General features: G+C 38.5%; 1 protein-coding gene across 5 annotated transcripts in view; it reads right to left on the bottom strand.

Moving 5' to 3' along the window:
* LIMS1 (LIM zinc finger domain containing 1) overlaps positions 1 to 19,244 on the bottom strand; it is a 151,072-nt gene that overhangs the window by 46,534 nt on the left and 85,294 nt on the right. The window contains exon 1 of one of the 5 annotated variants that reach the window (XM_044263790.1): positions 15,697 to 15,969. The exons of the other annotated variants lie outside the window; for them this stretch is intronic. Within the exon in view, the coding sequence (XP_044119725.1) occupies positions 15,697 to 15,803 (107 nt within the window). The 5' untranslated portion in view covers positions 15,804 to 15,969. Of the gene's footprint in view, positions 1 to 15,696; positions 15,970 to 19,244 lie in introns of those variants that run through there. 5 annotated transcript variants of the gene reach the window in all.

Genomic DNA, 19,244 nt, shown 5'->3' with positions numbered 1-19,244 from the left:
TCAAGGAGACTCCACTCTGAGCACAGGGGCCCAGGTGGGGCTCAATCCCAGGACCCTGAGATCACGACTTGAGGTGAAATCAAGAGTCAGAGATGCCCAAGTGACTAAGCCACCCACTGAGAATCTTGGACATGTTGAGTGGCTCCAGCACTTAACTTTTAACAAGGTGTCTTTCAAGAGAGAGAAAGCTGAATTCCAACAGATTACTAACACAGGTACTCAAGAAGCAAAGCATAACATAAAGAGAAACTAACATTCTGCTTTGCAAATAAATGTGTCTTTCCAAGTATTAAAATGGATTTGATAGCCAAAATGAAATATAATAAATCCTCCTTGAATAACTCTAAATCTGTTAATATTATTCAGCTGGTAAATGGAGAGAAATTCAAGCTCCTGAAAATAAGTGACTTATAATAGTCAATTACTAAGTGGTGATACCAAATATTGGACCTAGTCTCTGCTAACCTAGACTCGAAAAGCTATCTTAATGGCCCACATTCCACTGGCCAAGCTCTTATTCTCAAAATAAACATAAACTGTCCTACAAAATGAATGTCTTACAAATGAAACAAATCTATCTCTGCCAGGGAGATAAGAGCAGTAAATGAGATGTTCAGTCCAATCTCTTTTGATACAAATTGTAAAAGGCTTAATAATTACCATAAGGGGTGTCTGGGTGGCTCAGTTGGTTAAGCAACTGCCTTTGGCTCATATCACGACCCTGGAGTCTCCAGATCAAGTCCCACAATGGGCTCCCTGCTCAATGGAGAGTCTGCTTCTCCCTCTGACCAATCCCCTCATGCTCCCTCTCTCTCAAATAAATAAATAAATAAATAAATATCTTAAATAATAATAATAATAATTACCATAGGTAGACATCCTAGTTAAGGTAAGGAGCTTCTACCTCTTTCCATCCACTTCCTCCCACCAACCTTCAAATTACACATGCCAGAGCCACAGATGCTGAAATCCTGGTTGGTTTTATAGATTAATGACAGGCAAGTAGCTGACAGACTACTGTTATGAATGTTGATTAGGCACAACCACTGATAAGCCAAGTGATAAATTCTAATGTGATAGTTACATATGAGGAGGTTAAAGTTAAAATTGTGTCATTTGGGGTGTCTGGGTGGCTCAGTCAATTAATCTTCTGCCTTTAGCTCAGTTCATGATGCCAGGGTTCTGGAATGGAACCCCACATCGGGCTCCCTCCTTGGCAAGGGAATCAGCTTTTTCCTCTCTCTCTACCCCACCCCTATGCCTGCTCGTTCTCTCTCCCTCAAATAAATAAACTCTTTTAAAATATGCTTAAAAAATAAAACTGTGCCACTTCTCATGATACATATCAAACAATTATATACTGTAATTACTGAAGTCTTGAAGCACATATTGAACTAGTACGAACAGTAAAACGAATCCCATCAAACCCAACTCAATGAAAAAAGTTATCAAACCATGACCAATTTATCTATTTTTCAACCATAAAATATTCTCAAGCAAATTCCATACATCACTTGATCCATAAATTCTACAGCATGTAACCATAATATATATTTAAGCTCTTAATTTCTTCCTACAGGAATGTAATATAGCACAGTAAATTTTGAAGAAGGCTCAGTACAGAGATGCTTGACTTCTACTATTTCAAAATTACAGACTCTTTAAGTGTGAGCAGGCTGTCCTCCACTAGTTTTCACTGAGATGCCTCAGCAGCTGCCACTGCACTGGGGGGAAGGTTCAGGAAAAGAATCCGGTCCAGTCATCCTACCCCTTTCCTTCTCATCACTTCCACAGAGCATCACTGCTTTTGTTCTGTACACCACAGTGCCCAGGGAAATCCTGTCTGGAAAAGATGATTCTTTTGAAAGCTTCTGGCTGGGCCTTCCATTCTTTTTCTGAGATTTTTCAGATTCCTATTTGTTCTTTTGTTTCTTTTGTTGTTGTTGTTTGGTCTGTTCCTGTAAAAACCAGAAGCTCTAAAAACGTGGACTGGTTTTCTGAGATAGTCTGATACTTCTCCACTTCTATTATGAGTGACAGTTAACTCACTAGTATATACCAGTTTTAACTGGTAATTGAGTTGATCAATCTCAGTTGCTCTTTCTCTCTATATATAGCTCAGAAGATCACCCTACACTCATTCACAGAGAAGCATCTTGCCAGGAAACAATCCTGTAAGTTCTTCTCTTCCCCCTCAAACATGGCTGAAACATTAAAAATGAGTAGCCCACACGTAAGCTGCAGCCCATTTCTAGTTCCATGCATATTCATGTTCCTTCCCCAAATATTGTCATTTTTTCATTCCCGTTACACCTCTAAGCAATCAGGTTTTTGACAATGAAACATACTATTTCATCATAGTACCATTTAACAATACCTTCTCTTTAAGTCATTGTAATAGCAGATGGAAATATAAAAATGTACAAAGGTGACAAACATCAGGGAAATCAAAATCACAATGTGGTATCACTTTACACCAATCTGCATGGCTGTTATCAAAAAGACAAGAAATAACAATTGTTGGTAAGGATGTGGAGAAAAGAGAAGCCTCTGCACTGTTAGTGGGAGTGTAAACTGGTGCAGTCATTTCTGGCAACAGTATGGAGGTTCCTCAAAAAATTAAAAAAAAAAAAAAAAAACACCTACAAATAGAAATACTATATGACCAGTAATTCTACTTCTAGGTATCTACCCAAAGAAAACAAAAAACACTAGCTTAAAACACATATGAGGGGTGCCTGGGTGGCTCCTCATTAAGCATCTGCCTTCCATCAGGTCATGATCCCAGGGTTCTGGGATTGAGCTCCATGTCAGAGTCCCTGCTCAGCAGGGAGCCTGCTTCCCCCTCTCTCACTCCCCACCCCCATCAAATAAATAAATAAAAATCTTTTTAAAAAAATGAATGGATAGGGGCGCCTGGGTGGCTCAGTGGGTTAAGCTGCTGCCTTCGGCTCAGGTCATGATCTCAGGGTCCTGGGATCGAGCCCCGCGTCGGGCTCTCTGCTCAGCAGGGAGCCTGCTTCCCTCTCTCTCTGCCTGCCTCTGTCTGCTTGTGATCTCTCTCTCTCTGTGTCAAATAAATAAATAAATAAATAAATCTTTAAAAAAAAAAATGAATGGATAAAGAAGATGTGTTATGTATATTTTATAATGGAATGTTACTCAGCCATAAAAAGAATGAAATTTTGCTATTTGTGACAACACAGACAAACCTACAAGGTATTATGCCAAGTGAAGTTAAACCAGACAGAAACAGACACACCATATAATTTCACTTGTATGTGGAATCTAAAAAAAATAAATGAACAAATAAACAGAGACAGACTACATAAATACAGAGAACAAAATAATGATTACTGGGGGGTATGGGGATGGGCAAAAAAGACTGAAAGGGATTAAGATGTACAAATTTAACAGAGGTAAAAGAAATCATAGGGATGAAAAGTATAGCCTGGGGGATATAATCAGTAATACTGTAATAATATCCCCCATAACCTGTGATGTTTCTTCTCAGTAATTCTCTTTCTACTAACCCCCTACTCAGTTCTCTACAAATCCCACCTTCCTTCGCTGTATTTGTAATTGAGCCCCATCTCTCTCCCCCAGTGGTCCCTATACTTAATTTTGATCCTGAACAGTCTGCCTTACTGCTGAATATTGATTTTCTTTAGCAGTGTTAACACCTTTGTGGAATCTCCTCATCTGCAGTGTATTACGCTGGACTTACTGATTTGCTTCCAGCAAAGACTAATTATTGCAAAAGTGGTTAAGTTATTTCTGAGATTTGGATATAAAAAGACTGTGGCTGCCATCTTGAACTCTCTCCCTCTCCTGGATTGCCCCCTCCCTTTGAGCCTGGAGAAGACTATAGTCCTTACTGAAAGCTCAAAAGGAGGATCACAAAAGACCCTACACCAAAGTCACTGAATTAGATGTACCTCGATTCCCCACTCACAGAAACTGTGAAGATAACAAACGCTCATTGTTTTAAGCCTGCAATCAGTAAATCAGTACCCATAGACCAAATGTGGCTCACTGTCTGCTTCTGTAAATAGTTTTATTGGAACACACACAGCTATTATGTTCATTCACTTAACGCATTTTCTATGGCTGTGTTCATACTACAACAGCAGACTTAAGTAGTTGTGACTCAGAATGTGTGGTGTGCAAAACCTAAAATATTTATTATCTGGCCCTTTACAAAAAAGTGTGCCACCTCCAGTTGCCCCTAAGTTTGGGGGTAATCTGTTATTCATTACTAGGTAACTAATGCACTCTGATCTGTGATCAGCATCACAGCTATTCCTCTAGATACACAGTATCTTTTAATTACCTCCCTATGTCTATTTTTTCATTATACAAAAGGTTCCATATTAGTAGATAAAGAATGTTTTAATTAAGTTCATAACCCCATTTCCCCAGCACACAGTAGTACCTTAAGAAATGTACATACAGAACCAAGAATGCTTAGACAAATATATTTTACATATTAAGGCGCGAAACTCACAATTTAGCAATACATCCTTTAAATAAAGTACATCATATTGAGAAAAGCCAAAATTACAAATGATACTGAATAGCTACTATTTCCAGCTGAATCCATTTTAAAGGTATTTGTTGACTGCTACAGAAACAATACTTCTAGATCCAGTAAAACTGTTATCTTTTAAACTGGCTATACTTTTACTTTTTCTTTATTTAAAGATTTTATTTGAGAGAGTGAGAGAGAGAGAGAGAGAGAGAGAGAGAGAGAGAACATGAGTTGGGGGGAAAGGCAGAGAAGAAGCAGACTCCCCGGAATAATGTGAGCCAGACACTTAACTGACTGAGCCACCCAGGCAATCCTAAACTGGCTATACTTTGATAAAATCTCATTGTTTAAAATACCTGTGCATCAGTTTATATCAGATACTTCCAAGATTATTACCATTAGTTTTAACCATGAAACAAAGAATATATTTTCCAGCACCTGGAAATGTTACTGAAATTTTCCAAAACACTGCAGAATTTCAGTTTTGTTCCAACAAATTCTGCATGCCAGAATTAAAAACTAAAGTTGGCAGCAGCAACTGTCAAACATAAGTCAACATCCTACATGCAATGATTCATTTGTGGCTTTCTATCTCAGTCTGGTTCCCTTCACATTCTCTTTGCTAGGGGCAGGAGGACAATATTGTTGGGAAAGATACAAACTTGGATATTCTTGTAATGTTCAATTTTAAGGAATATATGCATTATGACATATAAATATAATATTCTTAGTTTTTTAAATTGGGATATTTTCTCTGGCAAATGTCTATGAAGAAGAGGCAGAAAAACTCCATTTTTGTTTCAATCTTACTACCTAGAGGCAAGCACAGGAGGTTAACCTTTACTTTTATGTTCAATGATAAATTTTTAACTTTTAAGAGATGATCAAGTATATTAAAAATTTCCACCTAAGAAAACTTATTCTAAAACCTATGTGAAGCCCAAGTTTTGTGGTTAAGAGCTCACACTATGAACATAAAACACAAATGAGTATGGCCCTGGGTTAAAATCCCAACAGCCCAACTTACCAAGCATGAGTCTCTAACAATACTTTCCTGTCTCTGTGAAAAGGGAGAAATACATGGCACCTTCCAGGATTCCTGTGAGCATTCACTGAGCCTGTGAAGTACTTACCATATAGCCAGAAAAGCACTAAATGGTATGAAAGGCCAAGATGATTTTAAAAAATAATTAATGAGACTATATTTATATGAGTCATATGTTTTAATAATCTTATTGACTGTGGGTTTGGGAAAGGTTTTATTTTATTTTATTTCAAAGATTTGTTTTTTATTTGACAGACAGAGATCACAAGTAGGCAGAGAGGCAGGCAGAGAGAGGGGGAAGCAGGCTCCCTGCTGAGCAAAGATCCCGATGTGGGGCTTGATCACAAGACTCTGGGATCATGACCTGAGCTGAAGGCAGAGGCTTTACCCCACTGAGCCACCCAGGCGCCCTGAAAGGTTTTAAATAGGACACAAAAAGCACAAACTTTATAATCAGAAAAAAAACCAATAGTATCAAAATAAAAAAAAACTTTGCTTTTCAAAAGATACTGATAAAAATGAGAAGATAAGCCACAGACTGGGAAGAGACATTTGCAAAATATATATCTGACAAAAGACTTATATGTAGAATACAGCAAACACTGTTAAAACTTAATACTATTAAGGAACATCCCAATAAAAGGCAAAAGATGGGTTGCAAATAAGCAACTGATACTCAACTACATGAGTCATTAGGAAAATGCAAATTATAACCACAATGAGACACTACTACCCACCCTCAAAATGGCTAAAATTGAAAAAAAATTTACCAAAGCATTGGTGAGAATGTGGAGAAATGGATCCCTCAAAAACTGCTTGTGGGACTATAAATGGTACAATCTCTTTGTAACTCAGTTTGGACATTTTTTTTTAAGATTTTATTTATTTATTTGACAGAAAGAAGACAGAGCAAGAAAGAGAATACAAGCAGTGGGAGTGGGAGACGCAGACTTCCTGCTGAGGAGGGAGCCCAATGTGGGGCTCCATCCCAGGACTCTGGGATCATGACCCGAGCTGAAGGCAGACACTTAGTGACTGAGTCACCCAGGTGCCTCTCTTTTTTTTTAATACTTAAAAAAATTATTTATTTATTTGGGAGAGAGAGAGTGCGTGCGTGTGGGCGGGGGGGAGGGTGGGAGGCTGGTTTGAGAATCCTGAGACAGACTTCCTGCTGAGCATGCAGCCAGAGGACCCTGAGAACATGACCTCAAGTGAAATCAAAAGTCCGTCATTTATTTTTTTATTTTTTTTTTTTTAAGATTTTATTTTATTTATTTGAGAGAGAGAGACAGTGAGAGAGAGCATGAGCGAGGAGAAGGTCAGAGAGCGAAGCAGACTCCCCATGGAGCTGGGAGCCTGATGTGGGACTCGATCCCGGGACTCCAGGATCACGCCCTGAGCCGGAGGCAGTCGTTTAACCAACTGCGCCACCCAGGCGTCCCAAAAGTCCGTCATTTAACCTACTGAGCCACCCAGGTGCTTCTGGACATTTTTCAAAAAATTTAATACACATAAGCTACCCAACAACTAGTTATTCCAACCGAGAGAAATATGTTCCCGCAAGGACTTGTACAAGAATTTTCACAGCAGCTTTATTTTTAATAGCCAAAAACTGGAACCAACTCAAATGTCAACCAACAAGTGACTGGCTTAACAGATAATAATATCTGTTATAACGGAACATCATTCAAGGATACAATCAAATGGACTGTTGATAACAGGCAACGACATGGATGGATCTCAAAATAAGTATGCTGAGTTAAAAAGCCAGTTAAAGCAAAAAAAAAACATTATTGTATGATTCTATTTATATGAAAGTCTAAAAAATACAAAATAACCTGGAGTGACAAAAAGCAGATCAAAGTCCCTAGAGATGCAGGGAAGGACTATAAATGGGCCTGAGGAAACTTCCAGGATGATGAGCATGCTCATTATCTTGACTGCGGTGAGGGTATCACTGTGTTAACTTGTCGAAATTCATCAAACTGCCTGTTAAAATTATGCATTTCACTGAGATTCATTAGTTCAACATCAATAAAGCTGTTTAAAATACTGCACACTGGAATGATTTTTAATCTTCATATACTACTGTATGAACAGACCACTGCTATGTGTTGGATTCTCTGCCCTAAAAAGGTATGTTGATGTCTTAACTCCTGGTACCCGTGAATAGGGTCTTATTTGGAAATAGAATCTTTGCAGATATAATTAAGACACAAGTTAAGATGACTGGTGTCCTATTACAAAGAGAGGAGGAGAGGAGACACAGAGATAAGATGCATCCGTGGGGGCAGAATACTGTGTGAAGACAGGACACATTCGGAGAAGAGAGCCATGTCATAAAAGAGGCAGAGGCTGGAAAGATATACCTACAAGACAAACAGTAAACAAGCATTGCCAGCAAAGGCCAGAGGCTAGAATAGGCAAGGAAGGATTCTCTCCTTCAAGTTTCAGGGGCAGTATGGCCCGGCTACACAATGATTTCTCACTTCTAGTTTTCAAAACTGAGACCATAAATGTGCTGTGTGAAGCAACCCAGTTTGTGGTACTTTGTTTCAGTAGCTCTATGAAACTAACGTAACCATTAAAAAGACTTAAGGAGGTGGGGCAGCACATGGCTGGCTCAGTCAGTAGAGCATGTGACTTCTGATCTCCGGGTTCTAAGTTCTAGCCCGACACTGGGTGTACGGATCACTTAAAAATAAAATCTTAAAAAAACCAGAGGGGCACAGGGGTTGCACTGTTGGTTGAGTGTCTGACTCTTGGTTTCAGCTCAGGTCATAACCTCAAGGTAGTGGGGCTGAGCCTTAACAGGCTTAGTGTGGAGTTGGCCCTCTCCCTCAGCTCCTTCCTCCCCATGCTTGTTCCGTCTCTCTCTAACGAATAAACAAAATCTTAAAAAAAAAAAACAACTTAAGAAGTTGTATATTTATGTGAAAACATATTTAATATTTATTTCTAAAAGCAGATATTCCACAGGAGAATACTTGTATCCAAAGGTGGTTTTAATCACAGAATGGTCACTGGGTCTCACAGATACACAATAAACGGCTGTGTTTCCACAGTTTTTAAACATTGTTTAATGCTTTTAAACATTAAACATATAAAAAATAAATAATAGTTTCATTTTAATAGCATCTATCCAAATTATATAGGCAAAGTGCTAAGTTTTAGTCAACTGCTATATATTTTTTTAACTGCTATATTTTTTAAATAAGTGATTTGTAACTGATACTTTACCTTTTTTATGTGTTTTAAACTACTAGGAAAGCAATTATAATGATTAAAATCTTGGTATTTACTTGTCATGGTAAATCATTTAGAAAATTTTATGTGTATTGACAACAAATTTACAAATTGATTCTGCTGAAGTTGAGGTTCATTCCAAAATTCCAGTCTCTCAGCTATATGGAAAAATAGAAAAGGGATCCTTACCTAAAGACTTTTTCACTCCTCTTAACTATTCTTTTCATACACCTCATTTTTAAAAACTTTTTAAAAAAGATTTTATTTATTCATTTAAAAGAGAGAGAAAGCACAAGCAAGGGATATGGCAGGCAGAGGAAGAGTGGGAAGCAGGCTCGCCTGATGTGGGATTATGACCCTGGGATCATGACCTGAGCTGATGCTTAACCATCTCAGCCACCCAGTGCCCTTCATACACCTAAGTTTTAGGGATTAACATTGCTATTTTTAATTTCAGCATATACTTTCTAATCTATAAATAAATATTTTAGGTGACAAAGAAAACACATTACCTTTTAGAAAATACGTCTCTCAAAACTATTGAAAAAATAACCATGATCTTTTGACACGATACTTTGGTAGATATGAGAGAGGTACCGCTAAACCACTTTTGTTTCGCATAACTTCACTGGTTCAATGAAGAATAGATATGGACAGTAATTACCAGGTTACTATGTTAGATGCTAGAGATATAAAAGAAGTAAGGCAAGGCCTCTCTGGGCTTAGAGAATCCTCTCTAGTAATGGGGAGGGGCATAGGAGAGGGACAGGTAAGTGAAAAGGTAAGAAGGGGTAGGCCTATGAAACCAATAATTACAATATAAATACTTCTGGATTTTACTCTTAAAAACATCTGTGTAGGGCGCCTGGGTGGCTCAGTGGGTTAAGCCGCTGCCTTCGGCTCAGGTCATGATCTCAGGGTCCTGGGATCGAGGCCCGCATTGGGCTCTCTGCTCAGCAGGGAGCCTGCTTCCTCTCTCTCTGCCTGCCTCTCTGCCTGCTTGTGATCTCTCTCTGTCAAATAAATAAATAAAATCTTAAAAAAAAAAAATCTGTGTAATTGAAATATAACTGACACTGTGTAAGTCTGAGGTAGCCAACCCAACCTGTTGATTTGATACATTTATATATTGGGATATCATTGCTACAGTAACTTTAGCAAATATCTTTACCATGTCACATAATTACCACTTCCTGAAGAGTTAAGATCTGGTCTCTTAACAACTTTCAAGTGTTTAATACAGTAGTGTTGACTATAATCACTATGTTAGGCATTAGATCTCCAGAAGTTATTTATCTACTAGTTGCCAGTCTGTACCCTTAAAACAAGATCTCTTCAATTTACCTACCCCTTAAGTCCTGGTAATGGCCTACTCTGTTTTCATGAGCTGAATTTTTTTAGAATCCACAAATAAGAGAGAGCATACATTATTTGTCTTTCTCTGACTTATCTCATCATAATAATGCCTTCAAGGTCTACCCATGTTGTCACAACTGGGGGGATTTCCTCCTTTTTTCACAGGAGTGTGTTTATTCTAGTGAGCATGTTTGTATTACACTCTTAAACACGTATAAGAAAGCACTACTTACTGCATTTTAAAAAGCAGCTCTGTCAAACTGATACCTCTGTGTACCACAGAGAAAAAAAAATTTGTTATTAACTGTGTGATGGAGGGAACCTGGGTGCCTCAGTTGGTTAAGCCTCTGCCTTCGGCTCAGGCCATGATCCCAGGGTCCAAGGATCGAGTCCCACATCAGGCACCCTGCTCGGCAGGAAGTCTGCTGCTGCTTCTGCCTGCTGTTCCCCCTGCTTGTGCGCTCTCTCTCTCTCGTCAAATAAATAGAATCTTAAACAAAACAAAACAAAACAAAACAAAAAAACCACCCAAAACCTGTGTGATGTATTCATTGTTAGGAAGATTAAATGTGCTCTCAACTGAACCATTAAATAGTAAGAATAGACAAAAATGGCAAATCTGCAATTTTATCCCCCTAGCCGTCCACTATAGCTCTGAAACTAAAATATGAACCTAGTTTTTCATCCAAAAGACAGACAAAGAAATGATAAGCAAACTATAAAACAGGTATGCGAGGAAATGTACGTCCTAAGTTGACCTACTCCAACCTCAACTGAACTCAGAGCACTAATTTGAATCAAGGACAAGAACTGGTTAATAAGAATGATCACCTTTTCTAACTTTAGATTCTTCTTCCTCCTTATTGAATTGTGAATTAATAAACAAATAAAAACCACCAAAAACATGAGAATTCTTAATAGAGTGCCTGACCCATAACAAAGGCTCAATCGATGATAGCATATTATTTAGGAACACATGGTTTCAATTTTCTGCTCTAAAACCAAGTCAAGGACATTCCCACTACTTAAAAATGATTACATCCTATATCTAGAAAGATATGAACTCAGACTGTTTACTTAATAACCAGAAAGTAAAGGTTACTTTTCTTTGCACTTCCTCCTATTCCTGGTTGTCCAGCTCCGTCAGGAAAAGGGCAGGAAAGGAGAGCACAAAGATGTTCCAACAGGGGCGCCTGGGTGGCTCAGTGGGTTGGGCTGCTGCCTTCAGCTCGGGTCATGATCTCAGGGTCCTGGGATCGAGTCCCGCGTCGGGCTCTCTGCTCGGCGGGGAGCCTGCTTCCTCCTCTCTCTCTCTGCCTGCCTCTCTGCCTACTTGTGATCTCTCTCTGTCAAATAAATAAAATCTTAAAAAAAAAAAAAAAAAAAAAAAGATGTTCCAACAAGTAACTTCTCACTGCTGCATACAGTCAACTTCATGTAAAGATACAAACTTCAAAGTATTTTTTCTTTTCTTCACACTCATTTCAAGATTGACACAGCCCTGACTTTACCCAGGTATGATAAATCTAACTGGGATGTGGAAGAGTGGGGGAGGGTAGATGCACAACGATGATCAACGATGTAGTGCCACTGTAGCAAGAAACTACCAGAGGCAACAACACAGGCAAATAAGCCTGGCTGTGTTCCAATAATCTTCATTTATGGATGGTGAAATACAAATTTCATATAATTTTTATTATGTCATGAAATATGCCTCTCTTAATTTTTTTCCAACCACCAGAAAAATGTAAAATCCATCCTAAGCTCATGAGCCATACAAAAACAGAGCTGGCCAATGTTTCTATGTAAACTATGTTTTGGACCTAGCCAGCAAAGACTTGAATTTTGAGATATCCCCAATCAGGTATTTAGAGATCCTTTATATCTATGGCAGAACAAAAGCAACTTTGAGAATTTTAAAGGGTGTGTATGTGTGTGTGTGTGTGTATTGTTTAGGTGTGTTTTTCATTCACATTTCCTAAAAAAAAAAAAAAACAAAAAAACAGGGTGCAACATAGTTTGAGAAATGGAATAAATAGCTAAGAATTAGGTATATACATAAGGGTATATCTTCAATGAGATTTTTGGGCATCAAAAATTCCAAGGGAAAAAGGGTGAATGCTCTGTAGAGGTCTGAGCCCACTTAGGTAAAAGTGTAAGCTAAGGAGTCCACTGTTTAAATTTGAAAGTTAAACCAGTTCTAGCCAGGTCATGAGGGACGGCCCTAACGACAATCTACACGGGTATTCACAGCCTTTATATAGAATCTTTGGGTATAAATGAATATCCGTGCTTCATCCAAATCACAAGAGAAAATAATTTCCAATTATTTTTTAGTCAGGTTAGAATCTAGCCAAAATTAAGGACACGTTATAGAACTGAAGACTAAGGCCCACAGGACACTTTTTCTACTAGTAGTGACAGCTACTATTTAAATAACATAAACTGCCGCAGCATAATCCTCAAATGTAGAGATTGATGTTCTATTGTACAAAGTATGCAAGTGTAGTAAGTTTTGGATTCTACTTTGTACTTTAAAATAAAAATCTGTAAAAAAAAAAAAAACAAAATCAGTGTTTTTCATGCTTCCCAAGTTTGAAGCCAGGGTTGTTTTCATGTCTTTCATGGTGCTCCTTAAACATTGTGCTTTGTTTCAGAGCACAATCTTCTATTTTACCTTACAAGAAAAATGTTTTTTTGGCAATGAGCATAGCTCTTTTTGTCTCTAATAATTCTGGTAAGAGTCCATAAACATACCAAGAAAGTGAACATGAGCGTGAGAAGGAATGCAAGCAGGAATGGGTCTTGTGCAATAAGGAGACAGTGTGAGAGATGTTTGGTATTACTTGCATTCAAAGTCAAACAACTGCTTGCATGAAGAGCACCTGCTGGTCTGGGTTCATGTGCCAAAACCTTGCTGTGCCTTGAGGGGAAGGCTTGTATTCATCACTTGTATCTCTATTTAGCAGAGTAGGCATCCAATAAAAATTAACTGACTAATACACAAAAGCCATTAGCCCTACAGCATTACACACAAAATGATAATGCCCCTTCCTCATAGGTCGGGGGTGAGGATTTGAGAAAGTAAATGATGCTAAATAATGGCAATTATTTTTATCCTCATTTTAAGGAGGAACAAACTGAGGTTCAACCAGATTACGTAACTTGTCCAAAAGAGTGGTGCTGAAATGGGTGTGCCTACCTTCTCTGATTCTTATTAGCTAAGAAACCTATTTAATACTAAACATAGGCTTCCTATAAAATTAAAAAAACAACCCAACTCTTGAATTAACAAAAAGTCCACAGAAAAACAGAGAATTGCCTACTTTTACTAGTGAAGCAGTGCACTCCTAAAATTAAGAATAACGGTCATTCTCTCTGCATGGGAGACCAGAGAAATAGTGGAAACATGAGTCCCTTATTGTCACCAGGGAACTACATGACCAGAATGGGTGGCAAAATTTTTCCCCTTAACTCAGTGGAACAAGCAATACTACCTTTCTTTCTTTTTTTTTTTTTTTTTAAGATTTTATTTATTTATTTGACAGATCACAAGTAGGCAGAGAGGCAGGCAGAGAGAGGGGGAAGCAGGCCCCTGCTGAGCAGAGGGCCCAACGTGGGGCTCGATCCCAGGACCCTGAGATCATGACCTGAGCTCGATCCCAGGACCCTGAGATCATGACCTGAGCTGCAGAGGCTTTAACCCACTGAGCTACCTAGGCACCCCAACAAGCAATACTTCTCAAGAATTATTCTTCCTCCTTTGATTTAAAGTCAAGACAAAAGGAAAGTATCCAGCTGTTTTGAAGGTCATTATAATTATATAAATAACTACCTCCTTGGGCATATAAGCAATTTTATTCATGGGTACTTTACTACTGTCTGAAAACAGTTAAAATATGGTTGGTCTCAAATATTAATTTTTTAAAAAAGGAAATTCCTTAGGACCCCAAATCTGAAATCAAAACTGCTTCTGGTGGGGTACCTGGGTGGCTCAGTGGGTTAAGCCTCTGCCCTTGGATCAGGTCATGATCTCAGGGTCCTGGAATCAAGCCCAGCTTGGGCTCTCTGCTCAGCAGGGAGCCTGCTTCCCCATCCCTCTGCCTGCCTCTCTGCGTACTTGTGATCTCTCTCTCTCTGTCAAAAAAATAAATGAAACCTGGAAAAACAAACAAACAAAAATTTAAAAACTCCTTCTTGTAACTTGCACTCTTGGATCAAGAGTAGACTGGAGTCTATAAGCAAATGTTGACTTCAGAGGACCCTACCCACAGCCTATGTGGTTAACAAGTGAGAATTTAGTATTTTCACTAAACCTCATAAAATGTGTAACAATTCAAACTCTGAAGGCTTTATCTAATCCAATCAATTCAAAGTTAATACATCAAAAGTACCTAAGAGACACCTGATACAGTATGAAGTAAATTCCAATAGTGTTAATATCACAGTCCTTTAATGCTATTATTCTCTTCAAAATGTAATGAAAGAGTTGATAGTTTTCAAGTAAATGCTTTCCTCCCAAACTACAGCTCTCGCAGTATATATGGTAGCTAAAAGACAAATACAAACTAACTTGTTTTAAAAAGCTTCCTTGACACTTTCTTCCCTGTCAAATTTAAATATATTATTAAAAAAAACTCTAAAAAATGAAGTTATAGAAAGAAAAGAAATATTACACAGCAAATACTTAAATCAAGAGTCCATAAACAAATTTAAGTACTTCACAGTAAATGTAATAAAAAGAAAAGGAAGTCTCTCTTCACTGCAGCCTCCTGTTAGCAGTAAAACAGGAACACTGACCTCAGAAACAGAAAATCTAAACCCTTCAATTAGCATAGTATTTTAAATATGGGTTAATGTTGCAGGGACTTTTTAAAACCTAAAAATCCAAAACCAATTTTCAACAGCTGTAACAAAAACTAAAATTGTGTTGTTAGAGGCAAATTAACTTTGGAAACAAACAAGACCCCCCACACACACCTTTTAGTTAAAATGTCTCCAGATTTTTGATGTCCTTCCTTCCTAGGTTACATTCAATAGCTTCTGCATTCCTTTGCTGAATACATTTCAATAACAAAGAATCCTCTATGAACACCCCCAACCCCCACCCAAAACACCACAAACTAATCTCACCACCAAAATCCAAAGAAAAATTCCACACAGAAACTATGTTCTAATAGGTCAAAGCAACCTATCTTTAAGGGGGAAAAAAATCAACTGTTTCCAATTTAAAATACTGCTTTGATGATTATATAATTTTTAAAGACATAATACTGCAGGGTTGGGGAATAGCTAAAACAATTTACAGGATTTGTGAAGAAATGGAAAAATGAGTTCTAGTTTGCACAGTTCCAATACAGCAAAATCTTGGGATTGTGTTCAATCTTTAATTACAGACTGAGAGATTCCAGTGGAACCTCTTCAACGTGTATTCCCCACTGCTGCATCCACTTGGACATGAATCTCGCCGCAATCACTAGGTGCCTTGACCTCCAGCCAACCATGACTTTGCACTCACCTTAGCTCTTCCTCCGGTAACCCATTTAGTCTCACACTATCGGGACGATCTCGTCTTCTCCGGTAGAGACCTGAGTGTGACAGCTCTTTAAGCTGTAATGCAGTCATATTTCTCTCTACACATCAGTTAACTGACAATCTGAAGCACTTATACTGAGCAGTGTGGCTGCCAGGGTCCAGAGAGAGCGTGTCTCTTGCCGGGACCTCAGCACACCTGACCAGAGTTGGAAACCTCCAGGCAAGCCCGGCTAAGCACAGCTTCCTGTTTCTCTGTTGGTACACACCCTCCTCAGAAAGGCCTGGCCCGCCTTATCTCTGGGCCTTGCACCTTGGGGAGGAGGGGGAGAGGGAGAGTCAGTTGCTCACAAGTTTAATAACAAGCAAAGTTTAATTGTTATGAATAATCACACCAATTCCTTTATAAATCTTTCCAGCATCATTAATTAAAATTGGGCTAAAAAGCTCCAGTAAGGTAATGACTAAAGAAGGGTCCTGCCCTATTTTATTTGTCAGGAAATTCACTAATACTACACAAGCAGCTGTCAGTTTAAAGAAGTGCCTGGTCATCATGAGCTCTTTGGGATACTTTCCTTAAAAAGAAAAAAAAAAAAAAAAAAAAAGGCAGAATTGTGAGGGAAGCAGTGCAATTCCTCTCTCCCTACTCTACTTTAAATCCTCTTTAGAAAGGAAGGAAGTGTCTTTGCTTTTCCCCTAAATTATTATTCAAAAATTCCTAACTGAAAGGAACTGAAAGTGGTTTCTTCTATCAACCTCCACTCAATGATTTTCTAAATGTAACTACCTATTCTAAAAATTCCCTATCAAATGTGCACCTCAATGTAATCAACACTGTCTGCCTAAAGGTGTTTTTGGTGCCTAATGCTGCCCTCACAGTTGGTGGCATATTTGATCCGAGATGGTAAAGTTAGAAAGGGGTCTTATTTTGGTGCATATGGGGTGTAGGCTGATTGTCTGCAAGAGGAGTCTGCAGATAATGGAGTACAAATAACTGTAAAGCAAATCCTTTATTGTTACTGTTACAAACGATGTGTACAACAACACACAAGATTCTAGCCTCCACTTCTGATTCAATCCCACTCAATACACATCACCATCTCACAGACGCAGGTTAGATCCTTGGCAAGTTCTTAGCTGATAATCTGACTTCATTGTTCTAGTAATTGCTCTTTGAGTAATCTGTATTAACCTCTTTCCCTTCTAGAATCCCCTCAATAAGAGCACAGAGAGATGTCTCTGAAACTTCTTTTTGCACCAAGTGTTAAAGAATTAACATATTCCATGAGAGTATCTATATTATAAATACAGAGATTAAGGTAGCCACAAAGAAAGGGGAGCCTATATCTTAACTCCTTCACTCAAGACATGCAGGTGCCTCAGGGCTACAATTCCACCCTCATGGAAAACAGCTTCTTACTGGTTCCATCTCCTCAGTGAAAAAGAGCTTCTTACTGCTGCCATCAAAATATAACATATGTTCTTGAAGATGCAAGAAGTTACAGATTTTGTTATAAGACTAGATTTTCTTCTTATGATTTTATTTAGTTGACAGAGACACAACAGGAGAGGGAATACAAGCAGGGGGAGTGGGAGACGGAGAAGCAGGCTCCCTGAAGAGCAGGGCTGGATCCCAGGACGCTGGGATCACGACTTGAGCCCCCCAGCAACCCCTGTTATAACACTAGACTTAAATAGTCATGAAACACATAAAAAAACCAAGTGACAAATATGTCTATTTCTCTTTCTAGAAGGAAACAAACATATAAAAGGGGTAATACTGCAGGCCTCGGGGGAACTTGGTGACAGGAGCAGAAGAAAACTTTTCTGTTACAAAGTTCTGCTCTGAACTTTGAATATTCTGCCTATTCAAAGATGAATTAAAAAATTTAGAAATTTATAGGTCTTTTGTACAAAGCCCTAGTATCCTACTGAGACTTAAAATACAGAAAAACTTAAGTTCACAGTAACAGAAACATATATAATTAGAATTCCTAAAGTGTCTAATTCTCACATTTTTCTCAAGATAGGTGTGAAAAACAAATGAAGAGAAACAACCACCAATGTTCAGTTTCTTTTTTACTCAAGGCATCTGGACAGAATAGATGCCTGCTGAATAAAACACAAATTAATTTGAATTTACTACAAACACAGAGACCTCAACATTTTTTTTCCTGTTTCAAGTATTTATTTAAATTTCAGTTAACATACAGTATAGTATTAGTTTCAAGAAACCTCAACATTAGATAATATTTGTTTCTACAAAAGATATAAATAAGAGCTTGATTTTTAAAAGAGCTTTAAAAGAAGTAATGCAGCATGCTGACAAGGAAAAAGTGCTTGGCAACTACTAAAGGTTAACGAGACAGGAAACATCTCTCTGTGTAGGATGAATCCTGTATTTGATGAGTCTAAGGTTAAAAGGATGTGACTAGGAAAAAAAAAAAAAAAGTTCCAAGCTATATAACAAACAAACTGAAACAATTCTTGCCCTCTGACTTTTAAAATGGCCGTAATGACAAATGGGAATTTCAGTAAATCAATGCTTATGGTATAAGGAAATCGTCACAACTGAGTAAAACTAAATTCAGGGGCTTAGGGCAAAGTGTTTCTCATAGTATCTTTTCACTGAGAGGCTTCCTCTGTCCCTAGCACTCCTTCTGATGTGCTTTGAGATTTTACTGAGCTGTAAGATGAACCAGGTAGAAGATACAATGGCACGGCTGGGCACGTGCGGAATTTCTGAAAGGGAAATTCACAAATGCAACAAAACACACAACTGACTGACCACTTCATGAAGCAGCCAGATTACCAAGTCCTCCCCTCACAACAGTGTTCCTGAACTTCAGCACCAAGGGAAGGAGAGTACACCCCTGGAGCACACAACAAGGCAGTAACTGCCAAAGGTGGTCTCATATATATACATTTTTTTAACTTTCACGCTTTTCCAGAGAAACAGAGCTATCAATGGTGCCTTCTGCTGACAGTACAGAGGGAGACCTATGCAGGTGCACTTTGCTGTGGTCTCTATACAGGGAGACATTTCATTTTAGCCCTCTAAACATCTCTGAAGGCCAGTCTAGCCTCCCATTCATTGAAGAATTCCCTACTCTCATTCTGCACATGGCCTCACTCCTACACAGTATCCTTTGCCCGAGGTTCTGGCTCTCATTAGAGGCTTTCAGGGCTGAGGTGCTCACTACTACCCAGAACTCCTGGGGCTTTCCCTAACCCCCATGCCCAATGGTTGTTACAACAGCTCACAAGAGTTATTAAGGTGTGCATCTTCTATCCCACTTCCACTACAGTGCAGCTGGTCTATGAACCTAATTACAACTTTTTGTTCACTTCTGTCCAAACTGTTGGGTTCTCTTTGAACCTGCAGTTTGACATAATTAGATACCTGGCAATTATAATTAGATACCTGTTCCAGCTTAACCTCATCAAAAGAGCTGATAATTTCTCTTTTACGTTTAAGACCTTGGTGGAATGACTAATTACAAAGTTCTCTGCAGTATCAAACAGGTCCTATTT

This window comes from Neovison vison, chromosome 8, assembly GCF_020171115.1.
Source record: "Neovison vison isolate M4711 chromosome 8, ASM_NN_V1, whole genome shotgun sequence".
NCBI lineage: Eukaryota > Metazoa > Chordata > Mammalia > Carnivora > Mustelidae > Neogale > Neogale vison.
Note: the sequence above shows the minus strand (reverse complement) of the source record. Positions and strands in the feature narration are given on the sequence as shown.